Below are 11,898 nucleotides of genomic sequence, written 5' to 3' on the forward strand. Positions count from 1 at the left end.
CTATAAATGGAACTAGATACGCCATAAATTAGTAAGTGTTGAAACAGTGATGGTCATTTGAGGGCTCATTATACTATTCTCTCTACTTTTGTAGATGTTTAAAATTTCCCTAAAAAAAGTTTTACAAACAATCATTTTAAGCACCCAGGAAAAAGAAATCAGCAGTTAAAGAGTAGAAGTGAACAACCATAAAATACCCAGGAATAAACCTAACCAAAGAGGTGAAAAATCTATACAATGAAAACTATACAAAGCTTATGAAAGAAATTGAAGACCACACACACATACACATGGAAAAATATTCCATGCTCTTGGATTGGAAGAATATTAAAATATTGATACTACCCAAAGCAATCTATATATTCAATGCAATCCCTATCAAAATAACATCAGCATTCTTCACAAAGCTAGAACAATCCTAAAATTTATATGGAGCCAGAAAAGACCCCAAATAGCCAAAGCAATCCTGAAAAAGAAAATCAAAGCTGGAGGCATCACAATTCCAGACTTCAAGATGTATTACAAAGCTGTAATCATCAAGACAGTATGGTACTCGCACAAAAACACTCAGATCAACAGAATAGAGAATCCAGAAATGGACACAAATGTATAGCCAACTAATCTTTGACAAAGCAGGAAAAAATATCCGATGGAGCAAATACGGTCTCTTCAGCAAATGGTGTTGGGACAACTGAACAGCGACATGCAGGAGAATGAACCTGGACCACTTTCTTACACCATACACAAAAAATAAACTCAAAATGGATGAAAGACCTAAACGTAAGACAGGAAGCTTCAAAATCCTAGAGGAGAATGCAGGCAACAACCTCTTTGACCCTGGCTGCAGCAACTTCTTAACAGGTCTCTGAAGGCAAGGGAAACAAAAGCAAAAATAACTACTGGGATCTCATCAAGATAAAAAGCTTCCGCACGGTGAAGAAAACAATCAGCAAAACTAAAAGGCAACCTATGGAATGGGAGAAGATATTTGCAAATAACATATTGGATAAAGGGTTAGTAGTCAATCTATAAAGAACTTACCAAACTCAACACCCAAAAAACAAATAACCCAGTGAAGAAATGGCGAAAGACATGAATAGACACTTCTCCAAGGAAGACATCCAGATGGCCAATTGACACATGAAAAAATGCTCAACATCACTCATCATCCAGGAAATACAAATCAAAACCATGAGATACCACCTCACACCTGTCAAAATGGCAAACATTAACAACTCAGGCAACAACAGATGTGGGCGATGTGGAGAAAGAGGATCTCTTTTGCACTGCTGGTGGGAAGGCAACCTGGTGCAGCCACTCTGGAAAACAGTATGAAGGTTCCTCAAAAAACTAAAAATAGAACTACCCTACAACCCAGCAATTGCACTACAAGGTATTTGTCCAAAGGATACAGCTGTGTTGTTTCAAAAGGGCACATGCACCCCAATGTTTATAGCAGTGCTATCAACAATAGCCAAAGTATGGAAAGAGCCCAAATGTCCATCGATAGATGAATGGATAAAGGATATATGGTACCTAGGACCCAGCAATAGCACTACTAGGAATTTATCCAAGGGATCCAGGAGTGCTGATACATAGGGGCACATGTACCCCAATGTTTATAGCAGCACTGTCAACAATAGCCAAATTATGGAAAGACCCTAAATGCCCACCAACTGATGAATGGATAAAGATGTGGTTTATATATACAATGGAATACTACTTGGCAATAAGAAAGGATGAAATCATGCCATTTGCAGCAATGTGAATGGAAGTGGAAGGTATTATGCTGAGTGAAATAAGTCAGAGGACAGATATGTTTTCACTCGTATGTGTATCTTGAGAAACTTAACAAAAGACCACGGGGGAAAAGAAGGGGGAAAAAACAGTTACAAACGGAGACGGAGGGAGGCAAACCATAAGAGACTCATACAGAGAACAAACTGAGGGTGAATGGGGGAGTGGGGGAGAGGGGAAAATGAGTGATGGGCATTGAAGAGGGCACTTTGGGATGAGCACTGGGTGTTGTATGTAAACGATGAACCATGGGAATCTACCCCAAAAACCAAAAGCACACTTTACACACTGTTATGATAGACAATTTGACAATACATCATATTAAAAAAAAAAAAAAAAAAGATGTGGTATATACACACAGTGGGGTATTACTTGGCAATCAAAAAGAATGAAATCTTGCCATTTGCAACAATCTGGATGGAACTAGTGTATTATTTAATTGAAATTAGTCAGAAAAAAACAAATATGATTTCACTCATATGTGGAATTTAAGATACAAAACAGATGAAGCTAAGGGAAGCAAAAAAATAGAAAAACAAGGTGGGGGACAAAACATAAGAGACTCAAATATAGAGAACAAACAGGGTTGCTGGAGGGGTTGTGGTTGGGGGGATGGGCTAAATAGGTAAGAGGCATTAAGGACACTTGTTGGGATAAGCACTGGGTGTCACATGTAGGGGATAAGTTACTGGATTCTACTCCTGAAATCATTATTGCACTATATGCTAACTCGGATGTAAATTAAAAAAAAAATTTTTTGGGGGGGGCGCCTGGGTGGCGCAGTCAGTTAGGCGTCCGACTTCAGCCAGGTCACGATCTCGCGGTCCGGGAGTTCGAGCCCCGCGTCAGGCTCTGGGCTGATGGCTCAGAGCCTGGAGCCTGTTTCCGATTCTGTGTCTCCCTCTCTCTCTCTGCCCCTCCCCCGTTCATGCTCTGTCTCTCTCTGTCCCAAAAATAAATAAACGTTGAAAAAAAAAAAATTTAAAAAAAAAAAATTTTTTTTTAATTAAAAAAAAAGGCTAGACGTGAACAACAGCACCAGCTACACAAAGATAAATACAAGAAGGTATAAATCTTATGTAAAGGTGAATAAAATCTTCAAATAGTTTGTGAGAGAAGAGACATGATGTTAATCACTATTGTTCTAATTATTTGCATGCTTCTCTTATCTCTTTCAGTGGACTTTGAGCTTCTTTTCTCCCAACCAGCAAGAGGAACAGTGCCTTGCATAGGATCACAAACCTTCAAATAAATTCAGTAAAATGTAAAACACACCATCCTAGCATACTCACGGAGAGCAAGCAAATACTTTCTCTCTGGCTTTAAAAAAAAAAAAAAAAAAAGCCTATAAAAAAGAACACTTGCTTTGACTCCAGGTGGTTCAGACAGGCGTGCTCGTCCTCTCCAAGCAGTAGTAGTGACAGCTGCCATTTACTCAACAATCCTTTCTCCACTGAAGGCGAGATGCAAGGTCACTTCTAGCCCTCACAACCACCTTACAGGTGAATCTGTTAGCTTCAGGACTCAGATGGGGACTGCACGGGTCTCCAAGGCCCACATTCCCCAGCTCCTCTCACACCCTGGAGTACAAGAACTGTTTGCTCGGAGTCAAACAGCATCTTTCTCTACATTAGTTTCCTTCCTCCTATTTATTCATACAGCCTAAGCGAGATCAATGAAACATCCCTGAAACCTTTCCTGTGGCTCAAGTGAGTTCAAAAGTTTATTTCTTCTCTAACATCTAACATGGACAGATTTCCCTTCAGCAACTTGGCTCAGGCCACTTAAAGTCTTACTCATCAAATGAAGCACACACATTCACTACGAGGCCCTTAAAAGATTTCTTCCCTTCTCGCTGCAGACTAAAACGCCTTCTCCCAATTATAACTTTCCACTTTTCCTCAGAAAAGCAAACACGTTACATAACTGGCCCTCACCTTCCAAACACTCATTTCTAATGTAACTTTGCTAACCTCGGCAAATCATCTTTGATTCTTCTCTCGCCCCTTACATGTAATTTGTCACCAAGTCCTGTCAATTCTACCCAAAATCTCTCTCAAATCTGTCCTTTTTCTTTTGACAACTAAAACCTCACATCAGGCCTTGATCTTCTACAGCATCTGTAATGCAGTTCCATGAACCAGTGGTCTCCAATTTTTTTTTTCCATGTACTCCTTCCCTATCAAAAAATTTAAGCATACATTTGATACAATGATTTATAAATTATAAGAATGTCTTACTATACTAATATATACACTTGAAAACACAAAAGAAAATTTTGAAGGTTGATAAAAAACACATACATATAGAAGGGGTACCTGGGTGGCTCAGTTAGTTAAGCCCCCAACTCTTGATCTCAACTCAGGTCTTGATCTCAGAGTCATGAGTTTAAGCCCCACGTTGGGCTCCACACTGGGTGTGAAGCCTACTTTAAGAAAAATAAGAATAAAAACAAAGATAAGTTCTAACATATTCTTTTCACACCCCAGTGCATCATCTTGTACAAGCCTGAGATATCACTGTTCTAAACTACTGCTGCCACAGTAATCTTCCTAAAAACCCAAATCTGATCGTATCACATTCCCAACTCAATCTTTCAATGGCATCATGTCCCGGTGGCATAAGCTTACTTTTTCAATTTCACCCCTAACCTTTATTCACATATCCTATATTTCAGCTATACCTGTCTTTTACACAGTTCCTTCTGCCTACAAAGTCTTTATCTTTGACAACCACTGATTCATATATAGTAACATGTCTCTAAGAAAAAAAAATACATTCTAAATACTGTAACCAATTTACAAATGAATTTTGGGAAGGTAACCTATCTTTTCTATAGGAAGTCAAATGTTTTGAACATACCTTTTGTTACTTCCTTTATTTGGCTCCTTTTCAAGTCCTAAATACTTGGAAAGAATGGGTATGGATTCCAATAAAAGTCAAGGAGACCAACTTTGTTTTTGTTTTCTTTGGTTTATTTTTCTTCCTTGTTTATCTTTCCATTTCCCAACAAAATCCTTTTAAGCAAAAGGATGTTGTAAACCCAGAGATTAGTTCCCTCTAGGGCCAGGAAAAAGGCTGAATCTTTGCAACCCACAACTAGAATTCCAGCTAGGAGCTTACACACAGATGTAACAGTCTGAAACATATTTTCCTAAAGCAACATTCCAGGTTTTACATTCCCTGTTTCAACCTTCCTAGCTGCTGTGCAAAACCCTTGAAGTTGACTGCAATGGGCTAAGACGAGAATGACAGAGTGGCACCCAATACACTGTTCAGAAAAGTCATGACAATTCAAGTGACTGATTCTGGGCACTGACAATGGGGAGCACGGTCTGCAACAAGACTCTCATTCCGCCACCCTTCGTACCATCTTCCACGGGGACTGGCAGGGGAGCACTGTGGTGGCGAGAGGAAATAGAAGAGACAATAGTGGGAGAAGCCCTGGAGGAAGGCACATATCAACTTCTGCTCTCATCCCACACTAGGGAGACATGTCAGCCATGCTACACACAGGCCTCACAAAGAAGGAAGTCTGTAGTGTATTTTGGTAATGGGATCCTTTGAGGAGCAGTCTGAAAACAAGACTGGAGCCGAGCTATCCTAAGAAACCAAAGCTGCTTCTCTGTACCAGAAAACAATAAGAAGGGGTTCTCCCACTCCCAACTCATAAAACTTCCGCTGTTCTTCCTCTAGGAATGCCTCCTCCCTTCTCCAAATATCACCTTTCTACGAGAAGGCCAACATGGCGGAGAAGTAGGGGGATTCGTACTTCCCGCATCTCCCAAACAAACAAGGGCTGAAGCCAAAGGACTTTGAACCCCAAGAGTCTGGGAGGAAAAGAGACAAACATCACCTTTCTTTCAGTTCAAGTTCCAACCTCTGCTGAGAAACCTATCTCTTTCTACGCTGATCTTTTGTTTTCCACGCAACTCATCTGGGCCAAATCAAAACCACAAGGAGATAACCACTTTACACAAAGTGGTACAATTGCTTCGGAAAACAGTTTAACGGTTTCTTAAACAGAGTTACCATATGATCCAGCAATTCCACTCCTAGGTATATACCCAAGAGAAAGGAAAACATATGCCCACACAAAATGTTCACAGCAACATTATTCATAACAGTGGAAAAGTGGAAACAACCCAAATACCTAACAACTGATGAGAGGATGAAAATGTGGTTTCTCAATACAATGAAATATTATTCAGCAATTATTGTATGATTCCACTTATACGAAATGCCCAGTATAAATCTACAGCAACTATAAGTAGATTAGTGATTGCTCAGGGCTGAGAGGGTTTGGGGGGAATGAGAAACAAATGCCAATGGGCATGAGGTTTCCTTCTGGGCTGGATGAAAATGTTAAGTTGGATAGTAGTTATTGACCACACTTTTGTGAGCAAGCTAAAAATCATTTAATTATACGTTAAAAAAAAAAAACAACAAATATTATAGTTGTGTGAATTACATCTCAAGTTGTTTTCTGACTGCCATGGCCTACAAGGCCCTACTCAGGCCCCAGTCTTGATCTCAGACCTTACAACAAGGCTCTGTCCCATCAGTCACTACCCAAACCTGTGGACTTCTAGCAGATCCTGAAACGGGTCTAGGATTGTCTTGCCTCGAGGCCTTTGTATATGCTCAACTCTGTCCGGAATGGAAAGTCTTGCCCAGTCTCTTTACAGGACTAATGATTTCTCATCCTTGAAGTCTCAGCTCAAATGTCAGCTCTACAGTAAACCCTCCCTCACTGCTTTAAAACAGGACAGCCACCCTGCATTGTCACTCAGCATCTTGTTTCCTTTCTAGCACATCCACATAGCTTTATGGGAATTGATCTGTGATTTTTCATCTGTTGGGTCCACCAGACTATAAGCTCCATGAGAGTAGGAATGAATATGCATTATTCAGCACCGTAATTCTCAGTGTCTAACACAATTCCTGGCATGTGCCTAAAAATGGTAATTAACGTTTTTATTTTCTTAGTATGCCACATCTTCACACATACTGCTCCCTCGGTGGGGACTACTGCCACCACTTGCCCTTTTCACACCCTTATCACCTCTCCTGTCTCAGCTAAAACAGCTCTATGAAGCCACCTTGGCAGACAGCCTCTCCATCCCTTCACCTACTCAGCACAAGCTGCATCTCTACCATAGCACTGCTCGTACTGTATCATACTCGGGTTTTTTGGTGGGGCGGGGCCCCAGAGGGAGTTTGTTTTATTTTGCATTTCTGTCTCACTACTATTTTGGAAAACCTTAACGTGAAGGAAAACCTTTATTTTTTATTTAGTTTATTTTTTTTTTTTAAGAAAAACCTTTATTTTTGTGTCCCGGGCACTCAGCCCACTACCAGGCACATGATATAGTACTACTAATTACGACAATACTAACATAATAATCACCAGCATTTTGTGGGTGAATGTTCAATATGTGCTTCACACTTAGTTCCACAGTGAGTGAATGAATAAACGGATACGCTTCTGGGTCACCAACCTCAAAGAGGTCACAGTCTGACAGGGACAGAAGACAGGTACACAGGCTAATGCAAAATAAATACCACCACAAGGCCAAATAAGCTGCTCTGCCCTGTCCCTATGCCTTCAAATCTTAGAGTATGCTCTTCTCTGCATCCATAAATGTCAGGTTTCCTCAAACTCACTTAGAATACTTCCTTCGATTACTTACAATCCACTTCCTGCCCTCGGTGCCTGGAAACAATTTCTAAGATGTCACCACAAGCAATATTAAACTGCCACACAGTTTCCTGCTATATGTCTGCATTATCAGTTAAATTGCTTCACATTAACCACATTCTAGTCCACCGGGATCACTCAAACACTAAATAAGATTTAAACATACCTGTCGAAGACTGCCAGTTACCCCTGCTCCTTTCATCCCTCTAGATAAAGGTCTGCTTTCCAGGGTGCTACCTGCATACTGGTGACATTTTCCTTCCCTGGTCAAGTAAATGTTTGGTCTGAAGCCAGACGATATTCCTTAAGTGAACATGAACTAAAAAACACTCTTCAGAAAAAAATAAGTAATTCTCTGCATAGACCAGGGCAACTTGACTTAAAAACATAAAAACTCTTGTCCTCAAGAGTTTAGGTAGCAAACTATTCTTTTAACTCTACGTGTACTCAAGCCAGAGCCTTAGTTAGGATCTTAACTCAGATCCTAGCAGACTTCTTAAATCATTCCACAAATTCTTCCTAAACAACCTTATATGGCAGGTACTGGGTCTGACACAGAGAACTCAAAGACAAAGAGAGTCCCTGCTCTCAAGTATGCCTGGCTTAATGTGGAAGACGGTCAAGGAACTAACTTTAGTGCTGTGATGGCGATAAACACAAGGGGCACGTGGCCTCGGCGGGGCAAGGGGTGCACAGATAAAGGGCACCTGTCCTAGGCTGAAGAGAGGACACACAGCTGAGGGGCACCCAGCCTAGGCTGGGGAGGGGGATGCAGAGAGGAGGGCAGCTGGCCTAGGCTGGGGAGGAGACTCAGGGTGCAGAACCAGCATCAAGGCAGGCTTCCTGGGGATGGCATCTAATCTTAGGCAATAAATTCCCATTCTCTCATTTGAAAAATGTGGTTAGTAGTACCTACATCATTGGACAGTTGTGGGATCTGATAAAATGGTTCGCACAAGGCAATACCACCACGCCTGACACAGAGATTGTGCTCAACCAGCCTTAGCCTCAAAGTCTGATCAAGCACTAAATCTCAGCACCTGTGCCTGGCAACTCACCTGCTTTACTGATGATACAAGAGACACCAGCTGCACAATTACACACATTGTTTTTAATCAACTTTTATTTTTTAATAATGAGAGTGTTAAGTCCTGCTCTTCGCATTAACAGTCTAATTCCTTGATCATCAAAACTTCCTTCCATTTCTCATAGCATGCCATTCCCTGACATTCCTGAGAAGGTATAAAAGAAAACTAACAGTTACTGAATTTTTAATCCGGGCCCAGCAATCCCGTGGACACTGCATTTATTTGTTCATTATGACTCTGCAGCATTATAGTCTCCCCCATTTTACCCTCAGGGAAACTGAGGGTGAAAGAAGTAGTTTGTGCCAAGTTTCACAGTCAGTAGACAAAAGAGCTGGAATTTGAACCCAGATCTGATTCCACATCGTCAGCCTGACTGGGCCACACGGCAGCAAAAAGTGGGAAGCCTGGCAGCCACAGTGCTCTCCTGCCCAGAGGGGCCCCACAGTGCTCTCTGTTCCACACTCCCCCTACAAATCCGCACCCCCCCCCCAACTGTCCCTACACAACAGAGCCTGTACACTTAGATTTCAACTCAGGCAGCTCAACACGTTGAGCGAAGTCTGTTCTTTCCTGTCAGGGTACGACAGGCAGTGGTGGCCAAAGCTCTGTTTCCTCCAAAGACTAGGGCAGCATCGAAGTAGATGGTCCCAAGCCACCTGTCCATCCCCATTCCCAGCTGCACACAGACGCTGCTTAGTCAAAAGTCACCGTAAATTACAACTACTTTTCACAGCTCCTCTTCCAGTCTCACCACAGGTAAAGCAAACATATTTCCCCAAGCCTAAGTTTTTTATCCCAGAGCAGTCTAGTTTCAAGACCAAGAAGGTTATTCTTTATGCTAATTTCACACCTTAGTAAGTTCCCTTGCCCAAGTGCTCAGAACACTTATGGGTTCCACAAAACGCGCCTGAGATGCACGTTAACCTACAACCTTCAAGATCAAGAGAGAGACCTGATGCCCCGTCATCTGACCTTCCACTTGTTGGATTTTCACGCTAGTTGTGACAATGACCCCCTCAGGTCGGCCAAGTTTCCGAACGTCTCTGTAACAAGGGTAAGCATCCTCACAAGCATACTCTGCGACCGTAAGGTGGCTTTTTGGGAAGTGTTTCTAAGTGCTATCGAAATCCAAGTTCACAACTCTTACTTGGAAGCAGGAGTTGAACTTGGAGTACCTCCTTAATCCCGAGGCTTCACACACCACGTCTTTTTACCTCCCAAACCCCTTAAACTGTTGTTTGGAGCACACTTGTAACTTTCTCCCCTCCTTTCCACAAAGTCAAGAATGAACAGTGGGCTCCCGCACCTCTTCCGTTTTCATTATCATAAGCAAACTTTCGCAGCTTCACTTAGCGCATGTCTCAGGGCTGCGGCAGCACAGGAGACATTTAGTGAATGGGAAGCCTGAGTCAATCAGGGGACTACAAGGATGGGCAAGGGTCACGCTACAAGGACACGGACTGCACCTGAGAGGCAGCATTTGAATAAGTAGGAGAGTTCATCCTCAAGGCCCTTCCTTCCCCTTTCAAACTTCCCAAGCAACATTCTCAAAGCGCTGAAATAAACACATTCCGCAGACTTTCTTGTAAGCAGGTTTCAAGTGTCCTATGAAAGCCGTTTAGGGAAAAGCCTATGCTGTCCACTTTAAGTGCCCTCAAACAATTCTATTACTCATAGAGAAAACTGAACATTTGTTAGTGATTAGAGATAAGGCATCTCATGCTCTGGAGCTGAGGAAGGGAGAGGCCGAAAAAGGACCCGGCTGGGAGGGGAGATAGAGCCCAAAGCAACACACCCAAATTGGACTGCATAAAAGTTTGCACTTTCCAAAGTCAACTTCTAGGTCTAGAAGCAAAGGCAACAATGTTTCCACGGGTTCTGAAGTTCCATGTATCAACAACATCCCCGGAAAACGAATCCCCCACTGAGGATTCCAGGTGAATGAATGAGTGGAGGAATTTGCCAGATTGGATTACAAAGCCTTTCCAACCACCATCAGGATCAGGTGCTCAATTACGACACAGAGGCATCTTCATAGCCTTTGGCCCTTGCTGTGTGGAGACTTTCACAGATAACAGGGCTTTTAAAGGAGGAAAGAGAAAAGGGCCCTCCTCCCTCGGGCCATCCAGACCTTAAATCCACGAGTGGCCCCTCCGAGAACCGCAGGCCCTAAGCAGACCTCTCAAGACCTACCCAACTCTCAGGGGAGCCCCAAACACGCCCATTTGGGGAGTTGCTTCCGGAGGTTTCTCGCCCTCCCCCCCCCCCAACAGTTGTATGAGCATTTTCAGAGATTCTGTTACCCCAGGAAAGGGGCCACCTCGTAATCTCTGCGGCTCCCGCCCTCAGGTGAACAGGGGACACCTGACCACCAGAGCCCTTCCACCACCACCACCACCCCCCCCGCGTACCCCGCCCTCGCGCCTCCCTGGATCGTCATGGCAACCGTCCCCCTCCCCGCGTGACGCCGGCACGCGGGGCGCCCCTCAGGCCCCGGCAACAAGTCCCCCGCGCCGCCCGCGGCCTGCAGCCCTCGCCCGGCCTCGCCGCCCCGCGCCCGGCCCGGCTCCGCCCGGCCGCACTCACTTGATCCTGGAGCCCATGGTCCCCGGGCCTCCTCATGGGCCCGCGGGCCCCGCTCGGCGCTGCGCTGCCCGCCCGCCCGCGGCCGACCGGCCTCCCTCCGGCGCTCTCCCCGCCCCTTCCTCCCTTCCCTCAGGCTGGGCCCGCCCGCTCGCAGCTCGCTCCCTCGTCGCCGCCGCCGCCTCCCGGGGTTAATGTACTCGCTCCAGCCCGGCGAACGCCATGGTCGCCGGCGCGCGTACCCGGCGCGCACCGCCCCCTCCGCCTCTCACACAGCCGCCTCCTCCTGTCCGCGCCGCCGCCGCCGCCGCCGCCGCCACCCGCGGGGGCTGCCGGGAAGTGTAGTCCGCTGCCGGGAGGCGGGGCCGCCTGAGGGCGGTGGGGGGCGGGAAGGGCGCGTCTGTCCGCCGGCCTCGCGGAGCTGAGGGCGCGGTGTTCCCGAGGGCCTCCCCCACTCCGACTGCGCTCCGGTGGAGACCTTACAGTCCCCTGAAGAGAGACCCTCGTCCCTTAGAGACTCCCGAGCTCACCTGAAGAAGCCTGCACCCATTCCTCCCCTTGGAGTCCTCCCGCTCAGTAGCTTTGGCGTTGAGATCATGTCTCCCAATCAGGCTTCCGTGAAAGCACAAGTTTTCCCTTTTTTAAATGCCATACCTTCCAGTAAGTTCCTTAAGGGAACCGCAGACCCTCTCCTCTAGCACACTATCCACTTCCCCAGCATGGTGCTTG

General features: G+C 44.9%; 1 protein-coding gene across 1 annotated transcript in view; it reads right to left on the reverse strand.

Moving 5' to 3' along the window:
* Positions 1–11,255, reverse strand: part of DENND1A (DENN domain containing 1A) — a 509,451-nt gene extending 498,196 nt beyond the window's left edge. Inside the window, exon 1 of the mRNA XM_047069226.1 lies at positions 11,173–11,255. Coding sequence (XP_046925182.1) covers positions 11,173–11,189 — 17 coding nt within the window. The 5' untranslated portion in view covers positions 11,190–11,255. The remainder of the gene's footprint in view (positions 1–11,172) is intronic.
* Positions 11,256–11,898: the final 643 nt, after the last annotated feature.

The sequence above is a fragment of the Lynx rufus genome, unplaced genomic scaffold (genome assembly GCF_022079265.1).
Source record: "Lynx rufus isolate CCGP_SWC_20201006 ecotype Redwood Valley unplaced genomic scaffold, mLynRuf1.p SCAF_10, whole genome shotgun sequence".
NCBI lineage: Eukaryota > Metazoa > Chordata > Mammalia > Carnivora > Felidae > Lynx > Lynx rufus.